This window comes from Xenopus tropicalis, chromosome 8, assembly GCF_000004195.4.
Source record: "Xenopus tropicalis strain Nigerian chromosome 8, UCB_Xtro_10.0, whole genome shotgun sequence".
NCBI lineage: Eukaryota > Metazoa > Chordata > Amphibia > Anura > Pipidae > Xenopus > Xenopus tropicalis.
This window is the reverse complement of record NC_030684.2, coordinates 112,924,842-112,948,200: the sequence shown is the minus strand read 5'-3', so window position 1 is coordinate 112,948,200 and position 23,359 is coordinate 112,924,842. Positions and strand designations below refer to the sequence as shown.

General features: G+C 41.2%; 1 protein-coding gene across 1 annotated transcript in view; it reads left to right on the top strand.

Annotated features, from left to right (window-relative positions):
• Positions 1-727: 727 nt before the first annotated feature.
• The window catches only part of prkd1 (protein kinase D1), a 76,954-nt gene continuing 54,322 nt past the window's right edge, over positions 728-23,359 (top strand). The window contains exon 1 of the mRNA NM_001127412.1: positions 728-1,087. Coding sequence (NP_001120884.1) covers positions 926-1,087 — 162 coding nt within the window. The 5' untranslated portion in view covers positions 728-925. The remainder of the gene's footprint in view (positions 1,088-23,359) is intronic.

The following is a 23,359-nucleotide window of genomic DNA, read 5'->3' as shown; positions in this document are numbered from 1 at the left end:
TACCTGGTTATGTCATAGCCCCACCCACAATTCTCCCAAACCCCACCTACAATCCTCCAAACCCCACCCACTCTCCAACAATCCACATCCCATTTGTGACCCAAGACTGACACTTTTACACTGCAGTGGAACAGGCGGAGGAGGGCAGTTCGGATATCCTTGACTTGTGCAGTAACGATGGCTAATGTTTGTTACACAACACTACGTTTCCTCCAAAAGTCCCCTATATATACAGGTTGCCCATAATGAATAATGGTTTCTGTCTTTCACTGAATCCATCTCTCAGTCTGCTTTCTTTATACAAGTGTGAAAACGTTGGGTGCCCCCGCTGCGTTAAAACTACAACTCTCAACTATCTTCCCTGCCTAAGATAACCCGTAGCTGCAAGTAGGTACTTGTGAGAGTTGCATTTCTGCGACAGCTGCAGCGCCGCAGGTTAGACACTGCTTACAAATGGCCTGTCTGTTATGTGAAGGAAAGGGTGAGACACGATGGGAGTGACTGAGCTGTGTGTGTTTTGTCTAGCGTACATGCTGCCCAGCCGGAGCCTTGTCATGCTGCCCTGTGACCAGCAGGGGCACCAGTGTGCGTCCGGAGAGTCTCCTTTCGTGAGTGTAGCGCCATGTTGTCATGCAGCGGCGTGTCCGGCAGGGGGCGCTGATGCCGCCATGTTGCGTGTGGGCTGCGCTCGGACTTGTTGTGAGTGAAAGTTTTGCTGAGAGGGGAAGAGGCGGCTGTGTCACGGAGTGCGAAGGGGAATTGAGTGTCCGCGACTGTCTGTCCGTGTTGGGGGAGCTCTGTCGTGTATGTGGCCTCCTGCTTCCGCTGCTTGCGCGTAGTGTTGCCTGTTGCCCCTCTCCCCCCGGAGGGGTGCGGTTGTGTCGCTGACTCGTGTCCCTTCCCGGTGGCGGGCCCTCAGCTGTCTATGAGCGCCCCCCCGGTGATCCGGCCGCCCAGCCCAGCGGGCACCGGCCTCTCCCTGCAGATCCAGATCGGCCTGAGCCGGGAGCCCGTCCTGCTGCCGGAGCCCGGGGAGCTGAGCCTGGGGGCCGTGCGGGAGATGGCCTGCTCCATCGTGGACCAAAAGGTGAGGCCCGTGTCATTTCTTCATGGGAATTGTGGGAATGGGTTCAGGGCTGCAACTCCCAGCACCCCCTGACAGCAAAAGGCTGCTGGGCTCCATTGTGGAATCACCTATTCAGGGGAATCCGACCTGTGGCTCTCCAGCTGCTGCAACTACAACTTCTTGTGCAGCTGTGGCATGCTGGGGCTTGTAGTTCAACTACAGCTAAAGAACAGCCACAGGTTTCAGAGTATTTGCACTCTAACACTAACACTAAAGATAATCTAATTGTTACTATTGTACATAACACACTCATGATCTCATGTGGGCTCTGCCATAGGGCTGCTGGTGTATTGTATTTCTATGGGAAACCCCACACAGTAAGTGCAATGGCTCCTGACTCTGGGGCAGCTCATTCATTGGCAGTAGGAGCTCCAGGCTGCACATACTATTCCCACTCACTGACCTTGCATTTATATGTAGGAAGTCATGTTTTCCCCTTTGTTACTTTGTAGCATAAAGGACAGTTCACATGTTAGACAAATTCATGGCTCCATCTTCTTGTTGCATGGATTGGTGATTGACAGATGCTGCCAGTAGGAATGGTCCATCTCCATAAGTCTCCCTGCTTTAGTGATCTGTGCAGCAGTTCTTATACAGAGGCAGAGATATGGACTAAGAAGCTGGACCTGGGCACTAGATTGTTCTGTGTATATATATATATATTTATTCAGTCTGACGTTTCAGCTCCTAGCTGGAGCTTTCATAAGGGAAATAATAAAGCCATACATGTTTAAAACTACAAGACTCCTTTGTGAAACACCCGCGTGTGCTGTAATTTCCAACCCTGTATATCTACATTTACTGCACTGGCACCCGGGTATCATCTCTTCTCATGGTGTGCAGCTTGCTGACAACCTGTATCTATCTATATATATATATATTTGCTAGTTTGCTATTTTGACACTTTTGACACAAGTGATAGTTTTGGGTCACAGATGACAGAATTTCCCTCGCAGCTTTTATGGCCTGTGAGACCTTGACAACTCCGCTTTAAGTCAGGGATGTCCTCCAACCTGTATCCTTCCATCTGAACCGCAGGTCATTGATTCACATCAAAAAGCGCTGCGGGTCTGCAGGGTGCTCATCCTTTATTTAGGACCCATGTCTTGTCCTTGATGATGCTTTTGATATCACTGTACTTTGTGTTAGAGCAGGGCAGTTTTCAAGGAATTTGTATTGAGACGGAAACTTGAAGGGGAATTGACAAAATGAAAAGAAAAATTGGCAAAATGAAAGAATGTATTTCTCAGTAACTTTCCAAAATACATTTATTAAACATTTCCAGAGGTGTTAAAGTTGTTTATTAGTGCTAGTAAAAACAGTATGTGTTTACATTTTTTGTACTCCTTGCTCTGACACAATTTAGCAGTTTAGAAGTCATTTGGTTAACAGACCTGGAGGGTCGGACTAGGGCAGTGGCACACCGGGAAAAAACCCAGTGGGCTCCGCAACCCTGACCTGGATTATTGACACTCCCCCCAATTGAGGTGAGGAAATTATAAGGTACGTGTGTGGGGGTATGTGTGCAGATGGCGGGCTTATGCCTGGGGCAGGGACCACTGAAGGGGTGTTGGGGTCCCGGGGGTGGCAGCCTGGTAGGCCCCAAACACCACAGTCCAGCGTTGCTCCTGTTACTTTGTTTTAGGAATCAGACCCAGAGAACCGAAAGCGGTGAAGAAATACTGCTTTTCAGTAACAATTATATTTACAAAGAAACCTTTCAACATTCTTGAATGAATATAATTCTAAGCAACTTTCAATTAGGCATTCCTTAACCATTTAAAGTGGATTTAAAGTTATTTGTAAATGTGATTGCAACTAAAGCTAGTGTTTGTTTATCCCTTTCTGTCCTCTGGTTCTGGCTCTTGAAACAGTATAGCAGAAATCAGTGCTCCTCTTAATCAGCTGGCTTCTGCTACATTGTTTTAGGGTCAGAACCAGGAGTGCAGAGAATATAAACAGCCTGACAGACACTGCTTTCAGTAGCAATTACATTTACAAATAGCCATTGAAAATGTTTAATTATTGTATATTGCACATCATTTTATTGCACACATTTAACTGTAAGTGCATTGAACTCATCAGAGAGTTACACCCACTTCTCTTTTGGCAGAGAATGCCAGTTTCAGGGAGTAATACAGTATATGGTTACAGTAGCAAGCTGTGTGTTTCCAGCAGTGCTTACAGGGTGCCACTAGCTCAGGCTACATTGCAGATGAGGTTTGTAGTGGTAATACAAGTATTGTCAACTACACACAATTACAGGTGTCTGGTGTGTGCTTATAGTTTGTAGGGAGGAGTGGATCACCCCCTAAGCTGCACTTTGATAATGTTGTGCCTGCACCTTGTAGGAAGAGCCGCTTATGTGTGTGAAAGGAAGAGAGGAAACGTAATGTGCAGGAAAAGGCTGAAAAACTAGTTAAGAGTTGAAAGGAAGTGTGTATACATGCACAAGTCTCGCCTGGCATAGCTTTATTTAAAACATTACAGGTACAAACACACAAAGTACACTGCAATGCAAGGAGCATGTTAGTGTGTGCGGCACACTCGCTGTGCTCACCAAGTTAAAACTAAACTGCTCAAAGGGAAAGCAGAAACCTGCCACACATCCCTTAAAGGACCAGTAACACCAAACAATGAAAGTGTTCTGTACATTTTAATATTATGTGCTGTGTCCCTTCAATGGTGCAAACTGTGTCTTTGCCTCAGAGCCTCACTCAAATATAACCCATATTGATAAGCTGCCATGGGTGCAGCCTTACAAGTTAATATAGGGCAGTAGAGCACATGTATACGTAGGAAATCTCGTCATTAATTATTTATTTATATTGTGCCAGCATGTTACACAGCACTTAATATTCATCTATAACAAACAGGCATTTTACAATAATTTACTAAACAATGGTTACAAAATAAGGTATAATCTCAGGGCCCTGCTCACAAGAGCTTACAGTTACTAGGTTAGCTGTGTAGGATGCAGTGGTCTTTGATAAACAGGGGCCAAATGTCATTATTGGTTCTTTTTATAAATGTCATATAAAATATAACATTTGTTTCCCATAAATTGTTTGTATTTGCTGAATGGACAGACAAACTTGAAATATTATAGGCCTGTCTGAGGTCCCCATACACAGGCAGATAAGATGCCAAATTGGTAGCTAAAATCTGCCTGTGTATAACCACCTTTACTGTTGCTTCAGATGCTGTGTAACTACAGCAGACAACCCCCACATTCATTTGAACTACAATTCCCAGGATCCCATGGTGGGAATTTCAGTTTAGCAATTCCTCACACCAAGTTTGCATCCATCTGCATGACATGCATGGATCTTCTGCAAATTCAGTTGTTGTAAATCTCCTCTTTTTAAAGTGCTAGGACTATAAATCGTAAGTAAAATGTATGGATACATACAGGGTTTCCTTTGTGTAGTGCAGTACATTAACACAATGCAATAACAAAATATCATTACAGTTAAGACTAAGTGCTGAGCATTAAGAGACAAAAATAAGGATTCCCCTGCCCTACAGCGTTTACAATCAAAGTATAATAAAAGGTTCTATATTGTATATACAGTGTGCATAAGGATTAAATGTCATTTCTGTCTTGAATCTCAGATTAACAAAGCAGAGTTTAGTTGTATATGTATATATAAATATGCTGAGGGTTGACAGTGTCCAGCTGCCATGCTTCCTGGTGTGGCAGATAAAGCAGTGTGTTGTTGTCAGTGTGCCACATCGGGTGTCCTATTGCCCTTTTTCCTTCTCCAGGTGTTTAGCCAATTACCCACGGGCTTCCACTCTATTTCCTCAACATGATAGATCAGCATGGTTTCTCTCTGTCGGGGTTAAGCTGCTTAGGGCTTTTCAGTGCAAGGGATTTTCCTCCACTTTCCCTTTTGCACTTGGCACACTGGCAGGGTATTACAGTTGCAGAGATTTACATTACTGGAGAGACAATTATTTTCCCTGCACTGTAACATTGAGGATTTTGAAATTTTGCTTCTTTAGGGTACTATTTAGGTACAGTAAATGTTGGCCCCAGGTTACGAGTGTGCATTTTCACTGAAGGCTTGTACTCAGGCCTTACACTTACATATAGTAATCACTGTGGGTTTTGCCATGTGTTGAATGCAGACTCGGATAACACTCATTGTAATTGAATGGTGACTGCATGTAGACGAGTAGTATCACAGTATCAAATGGGAGTCACATGGGATTGTGTCATTTGTGTCCCTAGCCTAAGGTTGGCCTTGCTAAAAGAGATGCTGACACCAGAAATGAAAACTTTTTTTTACATCTATCAAAACATTGTCTTTGCATGAGCTTTATAATTTTGCCATAAAAGTATTTGCTGATGCTTTTCCATTTCTTATCTGATCCACCATGTTCTTCTATGAGGGGGCTGCCATATTTGTGCAGCAGTAGGCCGTTAGCATTAGAAGCTATAACTGACAGGCTGAGAAGGGACAGTCAGGTTTAGGGACTTCAAGCAACAATTACATACAAAACCAGCCCTAACAGTGAAAAAAGATCAACATGACCTATAGGTAACTTTTTATGTAGATTCATAATTTAAAAAGTCGTTTTTTCTTGTCAGTATCACTTTAATAATATCCAATTCTCGATTCAGGCATTTTTTTTAAGCCTGCTAATACATTCCTTGTAGTAATGATCAGACCAGCCTAAACCCACTGGTTTCAGGCCGGCAAACACACACCCTTTGCAGATTGCAGGTGGATGTGTGCGAAACTCTGCCCTTGGCCCAGTCTGCCAGCAATGTCATTATTCTCCACTTTCGCCTCTGGCTTTTAATATTTATTTACGCATGTTTCTAACCGACCCTTTGGTGGGCCTGATGCAGCTATATAATTACAGGCAACTTGCTAGGGTAAGTGGCGTGTTGAATTTTTGTTGACTGACATATTGCTAATTGCTTGCAGGGTGGCAAACGTGTTGTAATTACTGTTAATCTGTATGGCTTTTCTTTCTTTTTTTAAGTCCCTCCCCTATTCCTCTCAGTCTGTCATTCTGACTACTGACTTGTTCCTAGGGGCATTAAAAATAATGGACAACAGCATGATCTACCAATAAAAAATCCAGTCTTTATTTGCTCTGCTTAATTAAAAAAAAAAAGGCAGCAAGGCCAGAGCCTTATGGATTTTTAATGCACTTCCACCCTTAGTCATAGCTCATCTGCTAGGGCCAATCATCTTAGCAACCAGAAAATGGTTTATGCAACAAGCTTTCCTTAACAGGCTGCTTCCCAATGATCTGTTTGGCATGGGCCACTGGCCAACTGATCTTTCACTGGAAGTGACGTGCACTAACTTGGAACCCACCATCCCTGCTTGACTGCTTTTAGAAGAGGTATAGTAATGCAGTTCAGGAGGTGTCCAGTGGATACAACAGTTTTTTATTTAGATGAATTTAATATTGCTTTTGCCGGCCTGTGAGTAATAGAGCATTTTTTTAATTATTCTATTCTATTATATTTCAAATATTATAGAAGTTTTAACTAAAAAGTAATTTGGAGTACTGGCTTTTAGAATGCCCTGTGCAATATAGTAACATTTTAAAGAAGAATGGTAGTTCGTGAATGACTGTTTTTTAAATATTACTACTATTCATCTGATGGTTCTTCATCTAAAGAAAGATTTATACAAGAACTGTTTATGCTGCTGTTTGTATGTCAGTAGTAAAAATTGTGTATATTAGGGTTCTTGTAAAATATGTCCCACGGTATCTAGATCAGTGATCCCCAACCAGTGGCTCAGGAGTAATGTTGCTCACCACCCCCTTTGATGTTGCTCCCTGCGGCCTCAAAGTAGGTGCTCATTTTTAATAGTCCACATGGGGATACCAAAGAGCCTTATTTGATATCCCCCAAAAGACTTTTTATGCTTGTGTGGCTCCCCAACACTTCTTACGTTTGAGTGTGGCTCACGAGTAAAAAAGGTTGGGGATCCCTGATCTAGATCTTTGGCGTGTACTTGCAGGGATAAGCAAGGACCTTGATCCCAGGACTTTGATGTAACCATTCAATCTAGAGGCTAAACTAGGAATACAAATCCAGCCATGCTTTTTTGGCATTTCTGAGCAGTCGCTTTTAAAGGGGTTGTCCACTTTTGAGTTAACTTTTAGTATGATGTAGAGAGTAATATTATATGTAATAAATAACTATTATATATAATATAATAAAGAGTAATTGAAAAGTTGCTTAAAATTGGCCATTCTATAACATATTAAAGTTAACTTACCCTTGAAGCACCCTTTAGGGCTCTGGCACACGGGGAGATTAGTCGCCCGCGAACAGAGAGTTTTGCCGCGGGCGACTAATCTCCCCGTGTGCCAGAGCCCTTAAACCACTGACATTGTAGGCTTGTTATCTATTTTAAACTAAGCATCTCTCAGTCGCAAGAGCACTCTATTTATTCCTCAGTTAGAGGCCTTGCAGAATGTCCTTTTCCAAACCAAAAATGGTTGATATGAAAACCCTTTAAATATAAGCTACTATTACAAGGCCTGCAGCTCTGCCTTTAGCACTTTCCAATGATTTTGGGTTTAAATTAAAATGAAGTGAAAATGTCCAAGACATAATCGGTATTTATACTGCACCACTTTACTTATAGGGAGCCCAAATCTGTGCTGGCAGTTAATATTTTACAAGCATTGATTGAAAATAGATAAATCAGTATAAATTAGCTCATGCAGTGTTGACATATTATGTATACTTACAGAAATAGTTGGTGTAGTCATGTATCTAAACAAGATTATACAGCTGGCTTTATCTGTGCATGGAGATGGCCAGGAGTCTGGGGTAGGAAATGAAAAGAATAAGGAAGCTAGGAATAACACCAGCCAGTTTTATTGCTGTTACAACATGGAGTTACAGTACGTCAGCCAATCAATAACCAAAGTTCCGAATCAGTTTGCTGTGTGATTCACATTGCTGTCATGCTGATGTGTTTGATAAACAATGTTTTCATTGCTGCTACTCATGCCAATAGGACTATCCTATGCCATATCCCTGAAACTGATATACCGTAATATACTGAAGAGTGGACTAGAAATTCCTAATCTGCTTGTCATCCTGTCTGCATATTTTATGTAATAAAATGAGGTGTATTTCAGTTTTAGACTATAATAACTTTCTTTCCACTTTCAGATAAAGATTCTTGTCCTGCCAAAGTCCTTCTGCATTTGTGTAGCCTTGTCTGCCTTCATCACAGAAACCAAAAAAGAATATTTTTTGTTTTGCCCCATCCAAGTACAATCCCTGAAAGTCTAAAGGTCCCCATACATGGGCCAATTCTAGCTGCCGATATCGGTCCCTTAGACCAATTCAGCAGCTAATCGGCCCGTGTATGGGCACTACCGACGGGCCTGCCTGACTGATATCTGGTCTGAAATCGGCCAGATATTGATCGGGCAGGTTAAAAAATCTAGTCAGATCGGGGACCGAATCGGCTTGTTGATGCGGTCCCTGGACCGACTTTGCCTATACCCATCGTTATAATTCGATTGTTTGGCCCCAAGGTGTACACCTGAAGGTGTATGGGCATCTTAAAGGTGTCCATACGCCTTATGTTTAAATGCAACAATCTAAAACTTACATTCAGATTGAAATTGTAGGATTAAGCCCTGGCAATAACAAACAGAAGGATGTTCTGAACATGAAATAGTTGGCAGACACCAATCCTACGAAAGTGACTTCCTGAAAATGCATTGTAGGTCCTCCAAGGATATCGTCTGATACACAATACATGTGCAGATTTTATGAACAACTGATCCCCATTGTACAAAAACTATGTTTTGTACGATTGTATCGGTGTATGGCCAACATAGTTAATTTGGGTTGAAAAAAGACAACCCAACAGAGCCCCTGTGTATGTGTGTGTGTGTGTGTGTATATATATATATATATATATATATATATATATATATATTTTGAGTGGCTCTCTTCCAATGAAGGGCATGGCATTGATAGTGAACACGGTGCTGCCAAGTGGACCATACATTTTACAGGTTCCAACATGCGCACTTGTGGACCAGCCATTCCCTTCCCCACGATTTTGACTATAACCTCCAATGGCTTACTGACACCTCCTGAACACTGTGGCTGTGGCTTTTACTGTAGCCAGTAGTGGTTTATGAATACCATTCGATACGATTGTGGCCAGCGGTGTTTTATACTAATAATACTAAACTACCTTTATTTAAGGATTATGCTACATGACATGTGCTAATAGTGGCTTATGTACACCATAAGAATCCCCTAGTATGAAACCCTTGCTTTATATGAGAACATCCTTGACAATCATGCACGACTGCGTAGCCCCGCCTACTCTGATCGGTAGTTGCCAAACAGTTACGACAACCAGACACGCGTTCCCAACTGTATACCGCTCACCTTCCACTAGTAAGTATACACTACGGGACCCATTCGGGACCCATCCGCTACGCTGTCTACAATGTAAACGCTGCTGTTGTGCAAATGATATACTCTGGCGATCGGCCCGCTCGACCCGATCGCTAAGCGCTACACCAGCTTTCTTATTCTTATCAGTGTCTAAGCCCTCATCCTGTGACCCTGTTTGACATCTGCCACTTGCGATTTTTTCGACTAGCATGTAGATGAACTCCAGTTGGGGGTGAGTTACAGTTCAACCTCAATGTGCACCGAGTGACTTTACGGGCTTTTTTCTTCTCTTATTCATTTGCTTCCTGTCTACTTGATTTGTTTTTTACTGTTATCCGTTGCAACTGCAATTTTTGTTTAGAGTGTTCACTCACTTCATTAAGTAATGTATTTTGTGTATTTTCCCACACTTTGACGTCACCATTTTCGCGCCAATTTGTGTTTATTAGTGTGTATTCACTTTGTTCACATTGTCTTTGAGAAAGGCTGCAGTGGTAGCCGAAACGTTAGACACAACTTTTGAATAAATCTTTTTGTATTTTCATAAGCCCTGTGAGTGCGGTGCCAGTTACTTTCTGTTACTTTACTTCGTTTTTTTGGACTGCACCCAGGCATCTTTGATCTTTGTTTGTCGAGAGTGCCTGTTATTATATTCTGTAATATATATCTATATATATATATATATATATATATCTATATATATATATATATATATATATATATATATATATATATATATATATTACTAGGTGCTCTTGTTTTTGGCGCCCTTTTTTCAGTGGTGGGGTATTTTAGGGGGGTGAGTTTACACAGTCTTTTGGTTTGTCCCTGAGGAAGAGCACAGTTGGTGCTCGAAACGTTGGACTTTTTTTCTTTGTTCTAATAAATTTGTGGTTTTTTTGCAAAGTCCCTGTGTGTGCGTCTTACTGTATGTGTATATATATATATGTAGTGGTAGAGTATTCCCTTTAAGCAAGATGTTACTAAACTAATAATGCTTTCTCTGTTTAAACTAAACCTACACCCCCAAACAGTGTAGGTCTCTATAAAAATATATTGTATAAACAAGCTCATATGTAAAGACCTGCTTCATCTAAAAAAGAAGTTTTCATAAAAATATACTTTTTTTAGTAGTATGTGCTAATGGGTACTCTTAAATAGAAAATTTTAAATTTTAAGAATTATGGGCCGCCTCCTGGGATCATAGGATTCACAGTGCACACAAACAAGGCAAGGCACACAAACATGCCATCAGCCCATTAATGGGCAAAGTTTTGCCTTTTGCTTCCACAGCTTACACAGCTCATCACTTAATGGTGGATCAAGGGAAAGGATGTAAAAGGACAATATTTACTTATATATATATGTTAAAGTTTGGTGAGATTCTTTAATAGTCACAACATAATATCAACTATCTGTTGTTTAAGTATTCAGTCTGGGGGTATAGTTTTCCTTTAAATGGTTTTGCTGTCTGATCTGGAAAGCTATAGTGTTCTGGAAGGAACAGGCAGACCAGGTGATCCATTCCAGTGGTCCAGATTACATACTGGAGCTCAATTTCCACAGTTAGGCTGTCCTGTGGAAGGTATTTAATTGTAGTAAGAATGTTTGGAAGCTCTTTCTGAGCAGAGATATTCCCCCAAAGAAGTATTGTAAGTACAGGGGTGACCCCAACCATTTGTGTTTTCTTACTTGTAGTCCACAAGGGGCCCAGTTCAGTTAGGGAAGGATTTATTTTATGACTTATGTTTTGTATGGTCACCCCTGTGTTAAATAAACTGCCTTAAAGTAAAGAAATTGTCTATTGTGGATCCCACAATAGTTTACAATATACATATCGACCTACCTATACACTCGCATATATAAACTACGTATACTGATAGCGAGCCCCCACAAATACAATGCTGCTTGTATTCAGTTCTGTATTCATAAGGCCAGAGGCATACTGATTCCCCCTTTCCTGCCTTGCTCATGTCCTAACTTGAGCATCATTCAGACGTGCATGTTAGGGTGCAGCAGAAGTTGCATGCCAGAACGGAGCCCGGGCCATTTTTCCCTGATCCAAGGAAGGCCTGAAGGACAGGCAGCGTCACACTGGGCCTTGCTGGCCCACCAGGGTGGCCACTTCAAGGGCCCTCCTCCCAACATCCACCCCCTAGCCTGCATGCACACCATGTAACTTCTTCTTCTGCTTTAACTTTGATGAGTGTGACCAGAGCAGACGTGGGTCAGTGGGGCCCACCGAATTTTCTCCCTGTGCCCCGCAGCCCCTGAGGTTGCCCTATATGCACCTTGCTCCAGATTCACCTGTCATGAGGCATTCCCCTGGGCAGAAGTGCTCCATGAATGAGCGCTAAGGGACACGCTCTTGCACTTCTGGCTGTGGAATAGTAAATAACCCTTTTAGTCTTTGCACAGTAGGGAAAGATACAGCACTACTGTAGTACTTGTACATGTGCCTCTTCAGCAATAAATTTTAACATTCTTTCCTGACGATTACTATTAGAAAACTGACGATTACTATTAGAAGTGCATAGAAATGTAATAGAAATATTTTTAAAATGAAATTTTGGGAAATTCCATTAATTGATGGGCAGTTACTAAGCACATCTTCTACTGATACCAGCAGCTGGTATGGTCATGTCACTGGCTTGTATGTCTGTGTGGACTTAACCAGTAGCTGTCGTGGTGTCTGCTTGATTCTTTTAAAAAAAAAATTTTTGTGGTGGATTTTTCACTTGTAATTTTTCTGCCTGGTGTTAGGCGCTGCTTCCAGATGCTCCCCTCCTCCTCCTCCTCCTCCTTCTCCTAGATTCTCCGGGAATTTAGGAGGGGTGAAAGACAGCTCATTTTACACTCCTCCCCCTCCATCCGGGGCATTTAATCCTTTTGCTGCCAGAGAGCACTGTGGCACATTGCAATGGAATGCACTGCGTGACCTGATCCTAGAAAACTCTGTATAGACCCGGTCCCATGCAGAACAGCATCAAACATAAATGTACACATCATTGCTTCTGTTTAAGTAAAGGATGCATATAGGAAGGGAAACATACATTCGCGTTCAAAGCCTGAGTGAAAATAGTTTCCCTTAACCTGTTATTTATTGACAATTCGTGTCAATTATTTGTGGAATGGGGTAAAGGGGAATGAAGTTTTTAAAATTGTTTCAAAATACCTGAACTTCCTACCAAATTAAAATAATTTACCCCTTCCTTGCTTAAATTAGTACATGGCCTTTGATGTGAGGATGATCCTGTATATTATACTGGAAACTTAAAACAGCTAATTGGCGACTCTTTGTTGTACAGAATTTAACTAGTCTTGTTTGCCGTCAGTGGAAAGTTTCAGTTGTTGGAATGTCAGAGCTTGTTCAAGGGGACATATTGTGCAAAAAAACAAGAATGTGCCAGTGCATTATACTCTTTGAAATAAAGAAGGAATGCACTTAAAAAAAAAAGCTGTGTTTCAGGCTGATTTATTGAAAATTCTCCAAAAACCCTCCTTGTCCTGCCTGTGTGTTCCACTTTCTGCTGCCTCCTCTTCCAGGGTGTGCAGGGGAGCCGGTGGCACTCTGAACACTACACTGTAGGATAGGAACCAATCAGCAGCTAGGTGGACCTGACAGGGAACTGACATCTGTCTTTGCTTGTGTTACTGCATGGCTGTGATTGGTTATTCTACTCCTACTGTTGCAGGGACCATTATGACACACCCACCCCTCATTCAAAACACTGACAGGGACTATAGTGCATCTATGGGGAGCCCCAATAAAGGGGCCATTTTTACAGATAATGATAATTTTTAGCCCAGAGTGAAAACAGCACCATATAGTATTCTTTAATGTTTACAAGATGTGGGGGTCCTTCATTATGATGTATATGTCTCCTTTCATTCTGATTGGTGTAAAATTCCAGTTCCAGAGTAATAATTATAGTATTATTTCTGGATATGCAACATCTGATGCGTATGATCACAGTGATGGTAGTCTGTGACTGGAGCGGTGCAGAATTGTAGAGGGCTCAGACTGATGATCAATTTCTTTTTGCACCTGTGAAAAAAAACATAACCATCCCAAAGAGAAAAAGTAATCATCCTGAAATTTTGATGGCCCTAAGAAAATTTTGCTGTGATACACAGGAACCTCTAATTATGCCATCCAAATGTATAATTTTTATGTGTGGGTGTACAGCTAATGCCAATCAGCATAGGGATGCACTGAATTGGGATTTGGCCAAGATCCTGCCTTTATCTGCAGAATCCATGTACCTAGCCGAACCAAATACGAATCTTTGAAATCAAGGAAGTTGAAAATTTGCACATGGTTCGCTTTACCTCTTCAGTAGCCTTATTTGCATATAAAAATGAAGATTTGGATTTGGTATTGGGCTGAATAATTCAATAAGGGTTCAGGTAGGATTTGGTGCATCCCTACATAACACCAAATGAGATTAGCCACAATAAAAAAACCTGTGACCTGATTCAGGATGTCTGTTGGGTAATTAACCAACCGGGAAACGTATTGGTCACGATACTTCTACTTATTTGGCATCGCTACATAAGGCCTCCAGACTTATGTTATGCTATATGTTGTAGTGATAACATATAGCCAAAGTAAGTTATATGGCAACAGTTGTTGTGATGTTACTTATGGATCCTTTTTCTACTCTGGGAACAAACACAGTGACATGTTGTGGACTTTTATTAAATGGGCTGCTGTGGTTTATCAGGACTGCAACAATGAAACCAGACCATTCTGCACCTTCTTCCATTCCGTCTCCAGAAACAAATTCAGATTTAAATGTAAATAGTTAGGCAGGATCTACAGTGATCCAAATCCTTTGCACAGGTGTCTATCAAATTGAAGGAAACACTGGCAATGGAGTAACTAAGGGGCCAGACAAAGTGCTCCTTTCTATGGCTGTTTGTCTTTTTCCTGTACACTGTCAAGCCTGTGCAGAAGCTACAGCTCCTCTTCACTCAATTCCAATCCGCTGAGCTGCCTTGGACATCTCAATGGAGTTTTGCCCAGTCTATGGCCACCTTAATGTGCAGCACTCCCAAGCCACATGGGACTACACATTGGCAGACTGTAGCCACAGTCTAAAAGGTGTGCACATTGGGTAGGGCTAAATTATATCTTTAGTTACATAGGGGCACTATACCTCTGCACATACATATGGCAATAGTGGTAAGGATCCCTAACTTATAGATTTCAGAGAAATCTTTAGTTTTTCTTTAGTTTTTAACTTCTTGTGCTCTTTGTTCCCATACATTGGTTCCTTACAGAATACAACACATTGCCATCATCAAAATGTGTTTATATAGTGGCCCTGTTCACAAGAGCTTATGATCTAGAGGGTGCTATAATATAAACACTAATATGTGTTGAGAGGGATCATCTGAAAAAGATTCTCAGACAGAATGGCTACAAGAAGCTAAAAGGAATGCTAAAATACATGATGCCATTAAAATGTTTGTGGAAAAAAAACTTGTATAGAGACCCCGTACACACCAAATGTGTCTGCACATTGATTGTATATTATATATGGCATGTACAAGGTGATCATTGGGTTTTACTGGCTCATACTGTACCTTTCAACAGGCCTCCTCTTTTCCTAAATCCTTCTTTCCCCTGCTCTGGCTTTTTGCCTCTTTCCACGTATACAGCATTATAACTTTGCTGGCTACAGTACTCTTGTCTTCAGCTTTTCTTCCAGGCAATAATGTCCCACTTATTTAACTGCCTCCCTGCTGGTCATATTTTCAAGACTTTCTGGTTCCTATTGTTTTCATCACAACAACATGCTCTAAATGGTAAGGATAAAGTGCAACGTTGCTGGAAAAATAGCGAGTGGCTTGGCAGCCAATAAAAGCTCTGTATCCTGTGGCATTTACATGGGTGTTAGGGTATTTCTCTGTCCCTGGCTAATGCAAAAGTTGCATTTTAGGATCAGCAAAAAGGGTTTCAAATATTTGCAACAGGCTTTTCATACCTATAGTTGAAGCACATGGATGCTAGATTTGCATTCTCTTCTTCTAAGTTTAGTCAATAGCGGTTTAGGAAGTCACATTTCTGTGTAGGCAAGATTGAAAGAGTTTACAGGCGCACACAGTGTTAAAGCAAACACTCCACCGGCAGCAGAAGTTTCCATTTCCACATCCTGAAAAAAAAAAAAAGTAAAAGCAGGCTTATAAAGAACATAACTAGACAATTCAGGCTTCCCGCTTCCTTCTGGTTGACCCTTTTTTATGGTAAAAAGAAGGTAAATGAACAAAATGTTTGTTGGAATTTTATAGTGTACTCTCAGCTATATACTTATATACCTTCATACAGCCAGATCTAGCTATATTAGCACAGGTTGCACCGCATAAAGCTGCTATCCATATGTCCTATATACCCACAAAATGAGTAAAATACAATGAGTACTACTATTGCAGGAGGATGGTTTGTTGCACATAATAGTGAATGTTTTTGTCCAGTATGTCTCTCTCAGTGCAGTTAAGTATCCTTATAAATAAAGTGAAAATGTTCTAACCAATCATTTTGTATATCTACACATACAGGTATGGATCAATTCACCGGAAACTCGTTATCCAAAAAGCTCTGAATTACTGAAAGGCCATCGACTATTCTAAGAAAATAAATTACATTTTTTTCAATTACTTCTTTTTTCTCTGTAATAATAGATCAGTTGCTTGTAATTGATTCTGACTTACCTGCATAAATCTCTATTGGATTTCATGTATTTAATGTTTAAATTATTTTAAAAAAAATTATGCTCTGGTGATCCAAATGACTGACATTTTTTCCTGAAATTCCCAGGTCCTGAGTATTCTGGATAATAGGTCTCATAACAGTACTGGTATGGGACCTATTATCCAGAATGCTCGGGACCTGGGGTTTTCCGGATAAGGGATCTTTACGTAATTTGGATCTCTATAATTTAAGTCTGCTAAAAATCATTTAAATGTTGAATAAACCAATAGGCTTGTTTTGCCTCCAGTAAGCATTAATTATATCTTAAGGTGGCCACACGCGTGGCGATCTGCGATCTTTCGTGCGACCATCGGCAGACCCGCCACTAACCTTCAGGGCTGACACGGCAGATAAGGATCTGCCAATTCAGCCCTGACGTCAGATTTTGCTCAGGCGTCTTCTATGGCGCCCGATCAAAATCTTTTGACCTGGCCGATCGGCGAGTCGACCGATATCAGCAGCCTCCTGCAATACCGGTCGACTTGCCGACTTGCCATACATGCACCGAATATCGTACGAAACAAGGTTTTGTACGATATTATCGGTGCGTGTATGGCCAGCTTTAGTTGGGATCAAGTACAAGGTTCTGTTTTATTATTACATGGGAGATGGCCTTTCCGTAATTCAGAACTTTCTAGATAACAGGTTTCCAGATAAGGGATACCATAGCTGTACAATTGTATGCTAGTCCTAAGCTACATTCCTGAACATTGTAAGTCTCTGTATCCAGTAAAGCAGCTCGCACCGTTTCTTATAAATATATAGGGGGCGCTTCACTAAAGTGTGAAATAACGTGCGCTATTTATAGCGTGCGGTAAAAATGTTATCGCTTCTAAATTATTGTGTCTTATCGCACGATTCACTATAAGCATACTTGCGCTATTTTACGCGCAATATTGCATGCCATTTAACTCGCGAAGACTATTTCCATGCGGTATTTGACGGTACATGCGCTAAATAACGCACGCGAATAGTCGTCGCATATAAATAGTAGCTTAGAAATAGTGTATAAAAATTGTCGCCGCATATAAATAGTAGCATATAAATGGTAGCATATAAATGGTAGCATATAAATAGTAGCATATAAATAGTAGCATATACATGGTGTCATATAAATAGTACATGCTTATAAATAGTAGCCACTAGTGATGAGCAAATGTGTTCTGGTTATCTTTAGTGAAAAATTATCAAATCTTTTGAAAGATCCACGAAACAGCAAAAATGTTGTGCGGGCATAAAAATTGTTGCCCGCGACTAATATTTTTTGATGCCTGTGTCAATTTTTGGACGTGCGGTGAATTTTTGTGTGACGAATCTTTTCATGCGTTTTGCCATTGGCAGATTGTTTTGCGAAACGCGCGGAAAAATTCGCCGCACGTCCAAAAATTCGCTGCGAATCCATGCCTGCCGAAACATTTCATCACTTGTAGCTGCATATAAATAGTCGTGCGAATAAACGCACGCCATGTTAGCCATACACGCCAATACTTGCGGAAAATTACTGTATTAAAAATGACCATTTCGCTGCAAACTGGTGGCTGTGTCACTCTGTTCTTTCTTATCTGGTTGCTGAGTTCAGGTCTATTACTACACCGACAGCTTGTCGGAGTGGAGAGCCCTTCTGCGCATGCCTGGAGGCAGCAGGAGCCTGTGTATGAACAGGCTTCTGCTCCTTCTGAAGACTTTCAAACATGGCACATGTGTCTGCAAAACACCAGGGGGAAGTGCTGGAAACGGTGGATTAAGGTAGTCTTATATTAAAAATTAAGGTAGTGTAAAGTGTAGCGAATAGTTGTCTAAGGCTAAATATATGATATGTTTTTTTAACATTTATATCTCCTTTAACAAAGAAGAAGGTTAGAAATACCACACCTTATGTTTTGGGCTTTCTTGATAGCCCAAGGCAAGCAAAGGCCTTTAGCAGTGAATATTTGTGCCTCTGGAGATCCCCAAGTAGATCTATGATAGCCGAACCTTTTTTCTATTTAATGATCTTTGATGACCCCTAAGCTAACCTTTCAAAAGCAGCCTAGAGCAGACTGAGCATGTGTAGTGTCACTGACCCTTACAAGATGCAAAATGGGGAGCTCCTGCTGACAACTTTGCAGGACTGGATCACTACTGTTATTGGGCTGGTACAATAAGTTCAGCATAATTTCTAACCATATTTTTATGGGACCTGGGGTTTTCTCTATAAAGTATTTTATGTTATTTGGATCGCCATATATTGTCTGCTGAAAGTCATTTACAAGTTAATTACACCGAATAGGATTGTTTTGCCACCAATATGGATTCATGCAGCATAGTATTTATCATTACAAGCTACTGTTTTATTATTGCAGAGAAAAATCAAATAATTTTTATACATTAGATTTGGTTAAAAAGGACTCTATGGCCTTCCTGTATTTCAGAATTTTCTGGATAACTGGTTTAAGAAAAAGTGATCCCATACCTATTTGCATTGATTGTGTATGCCATATACCACTGCTTGCTTGATATTTCCATTCATTGTGTGATGAAATGCAGAACATTGCACGCAAGGGTATTAAATATCATAGGTTTCCATTAACTGTGACCACGGTGTTCCTGGTTAATAATTACAAACTACCAAGCACAACAGAGCATAGACTGTATCTTTAAGTGACCATAAAACCCCCCCAAATGCAGGGAATTGTACTATATTTAGAGATTGAATATATTGATTCCTGTTGTGAGGTTTAAAATCCTTACCAAGCAATGTGTTATGTGAAGTTTTGAGGTACAGTTATACACAGGAAAATGTTATTCACAAAAATGTCATATTCTAGACGCCTTGAAAAGCAACTATGATTGGCACGGGTGGGAGCATTTTTCCGAAGATCACGAGTGTTTTCAGCCATAATGAAATCAGATCGCAGTCAGTTGCTAGAATGGCATTTTGGCCCAACCTCAAAGCATTTAATGATTTCACTTGCATATTACTGTTTTTCCAGTAAACTTTGATTTATTGAATCTTAGGTAACAATCCCCCATTCACTTAGAAATCAGGTTTGAAAACAGTTTTTAATTTATTTAGGCTTGATGTAGTATTATTCATGTGTTTCCCATTGGCGTCCTTATAATCATGTATTAAACGTATGCTTTATTCTGTAGCCTTAGTGACCAGGTGTTATTGGGTGGTGGGGGTCGTGTTTTTCACACCTGTACAGGGCTTCAAAATATGTGCCATGCTTTATAAATGTATTTACTGACTTATGGTGAAAACACATGCATGAAACTGTTCCATCATGGCCCTGCATGGACCCCTCTTATCCAGTGGCGCTTGGTCCCAGCCAAGGAACTTTTGATTTTTTGCTTACCTCATGAGCTACATCTGAGGGGGCTCAGGCCCAGTGATATATGTGACAACTTCAGCCCTTGTAATATTTGCCACACATTGAAGTATAGAGAGAAAGTGATTACTGAGGGGCAGTATATATTAGTGATCCAGTAATATTTTACCTTGCACCTGAACCTAATATCTGAAGCAAACTGTGCTGGAAGTCCTCATCCACTTAAACGCCAATATCCAGCTTGACTCACCTCTAATGGTTAGCATCTGCCGTCAAAAGGAAGATTAAATCACCAAAGGGGAGGGGCTTTTTATTTTTGCATAAACCCGCCCTGTCCGCAGGTTTTGGATCTGCTCAACATCAGCATACACCTAAATACACATTTACTTAAAATGGGCGGAATATATAGGACTTGTGGTGAAAATGGTAAAAACTAATGGGAAATTGGTTGTTTTTTACTGCAGTTACTTCCCCCTTCCCATTATAAAGAGGGTAGTTTGTCAACAAAGAGATAAAGAGTAAAGGAGCTCTGTAAAAATAACCCACCACCCTTGCCTAAGCTTCAGCCTTTGTTACTCTTTGCAATAAGGAGAAGCTTGGCTTATCTGTGGACTGGTGATTTGTTTTTCTGCTCGGCAGAACCAGGAAGGGGTTTATTTTCTACCAGGAAGTAAGATAATGGTTTTGTTTTCTTATTTAGTATAAGAAATAACACAACCCATAGCTTTTTTTTTAGTTAAAAGTAAAGGTAATTAGTATGTTTAACACAAGCCCCTATTCACTGAGCTCATGTTAAAAAAAGAACTTAAAGTTACTTTTAAAGAGTAAAATTAACATTAACGTTTTTTTTTTTCCTTTTTGAATTTTAAAGTTTTTTGTTTCTCTATCATACAAAACACCTTTTTATATTGCGTCCTAGAATTTGCTGCTGGTTAAGACGCATGTCTTCTACAGTAATTTTTTTCCTCCACATGTAAACTGTTAAGGAGCAGAGGTTAGGGGCCAAGCGGAGAACCAAGGGCTTTGTCACACTGAAAGTGGAGCAGGTATAAGTCTAAAGAGTAACACAATGAAGCATCTTTTGTTAGCGGAGCGTAGTGTAGCATAGCAACTGTGTGATGTATTAATAGAAGATGCTATTCTATACCCTGTGTTGAGAGTGCAATCAGCATAGCTTGAATTGAGTGCTTAGCCCGTGTCTGCAGGTCGTGCCCCAAGCAGCTCTGTTGTCACTAAAGCTGCCATCACTGTGCTCATTCAGAGCCTCAGCGGAGCAAATCCTGGTTTGAATTACCAGTGCAACACAGCTTGTATCCATGTCTAAAGGTCAAGTTATCTAATCTTTGAATAAGGCTGCCAATTACTCTTAAAGCTAGTGGATATTTGACTAATCCACTAAATAGGTGGTTTTCCACTCCGGCCCACCACAACACTTGCATCATTGGTACAATTGCAATTAGGAAATCTGCTTTTTGCCTAAGGAGACAATATTCCAGGTTATGAGGCATTTTAGTCTTCTACCGTTCAAGGGTATTCCTCCAATTTCCAGATTGTGGGTGAGGTATAGTCACTGTGTCAAAGATTATTTTCCTTTAATAAATAGGACAGTAGGTCCTGTACACATTCATTGAAGTCATCAGTGTTCTATCCCTTTAGTTGACTGTACTTTTTTGTTCATTGCATTTTTCGGCATTAAATTAGTCTTTGCCAGGATGCCTTTTGGTTATAATGGGTTATTTATAATAACAAACACTAAATAATGTGCACATGGACCAGATTATGATAAAATGGTGATGTACAGATTGGCCCCAGTGCTTTCTATCACTGCGCAGGGCTCGGTTTACTTGTGCTGACTGACCATCTAATGTATCTAGTTAACTATGCATGTTATGTGTGTGCAGGAATGGGACCCATTATCCAGAATTCTTGGGACCTGGGGTTTTCCAGATTTGAGATCTTTCAGTAATTTGGATCTCCTACCTTAAGTCTACTAAAAAAATGTATTTAATGTAATTAAACCCAATTGGATTGTTTTGGCTTCAGTAACGATTAATTATATCTTAGTTGGGATCAAGTACAAGGTACTGTTTTATTATTACAAAGAAAAAGGAAATCATTTTTAAAAATGTGAATTATTTGATTAAAATTGTGTCCATCGGAGATGGCCTTTCCGTAATTCGGAACTTTCTGGATAAAGGGTTTTTCCCTTTCTCCCTCATCTTGTGACCTGGACATGTATGGCCAGCTTAAAGGAGAACTAAAGGTTGACCCACCCCAAGCTGGAAATATTGAGGATAGTTCCCTCAGATAGGCCTACCTGATCGAAACAGGCTATTTGATGTGTCCTTAACCCCGATGACCGACATCCCGTCATGTGATTCGATAATTGGGCAAATCAGGGAAAGATCCACTTGTTTGGCCACCTTGCCAAACAAGCGGATCTTTAAGTGTATGGCTAGCTTAAGACTATCTAGGGCAGTGCTGTCCAACTTCTGTGGTACCTAGGGCCGGAATTTTTCCGACTTACGTGGTGGAGGGCCGATAATGGAAGCCAGTTATGACCACTCCCCTTTTTGAAACCGCACCCACTTGAAACCACACCCGTGTTATCACATGGCCATAACCATATTAATGGTTGTAGTACAGCAAAAAACTGCCATACTCTGCCTTCCCTACCCTGCCTGTGTGTGCCATACTCTGCCTTTCCTACCCTGCCTGTGTGTGCCATACTCTGCCTTCCCTACCCTGCCTGTGTGTGCCATACTCTGCCTTCCCTACCCTGGCTGTGTGTGCCATACTCTGCCTTCCCTACCCTGGCTGTGTGTGCCATACTCTGCCTTCCCTACCCTGCCTGTGTGTGCCATACTCTGCCTGCCCTACCCTGCCTGTGTGTGCAATACTCTGCCTGCCCTACCCTGCCTGTGTGTGCCATACTCTGCCTGCCCTATGCTGCCTGTGTGTATCATACTCTGCCTGCCCTACCCTGCCTGTGTGTGTCTGGCACACACAGGCAGCATACAGTGACAATGCTGGCACTGCTCCTACAGTCTGCACAATAACTATATATTAAAAAACTTTTTAATTGCAGTACCACCTCAGTATATGTACTTTTTGTAGTGTGCAGGGATTATTTATGGGTTTCTACTGCTCCAACAGTCTGAGGTGTGAACAGGGGAACAATGTGGGTGATTACAGCCTGAGCCTGAGGTGTGAACACTGCAGGGGGTAAACAATGCAGAAACTAAAAGGTGTGAACAACACAGGGGATTACATTTTTAAACAATACAGAGGGATTATAGCCTGAATCTGAGGTGAGAATAATGCAGGGGGGCAGTTAATCACAGTACTGATACCATTTAAAGCTTACACAAGAGTAAGCCATCAAAGCAGCCAGACAAGTGGGGGGCCACACAGAGGGGGGTCGCGGGCCGCCAGTTGGACAGCACTGATCTAGGGTGTTAGGGTGCAAAGAGGGGAAATTGAGGACCAAATAAATACAGAACTTCTCAACTACCCAGCTTTCAAGTGTTCTAGGCAGTCTGCCTGCAATCAGAGATTTGGATATACTGTTTGTGCACACACATACTTACATTTTCCTTCCAGTGCCCCTGACTTAGTGAAATCACTGTGTGTTTCCATAGTTTGACTCTTTTTTTAGTACCTCTCTTCCAAGGATCAAAAGAAACAGCAGCTTTTGAACTAATTATACTTCTGAATTGCTGTTCTTAATAGGGCATTGGCTAGGG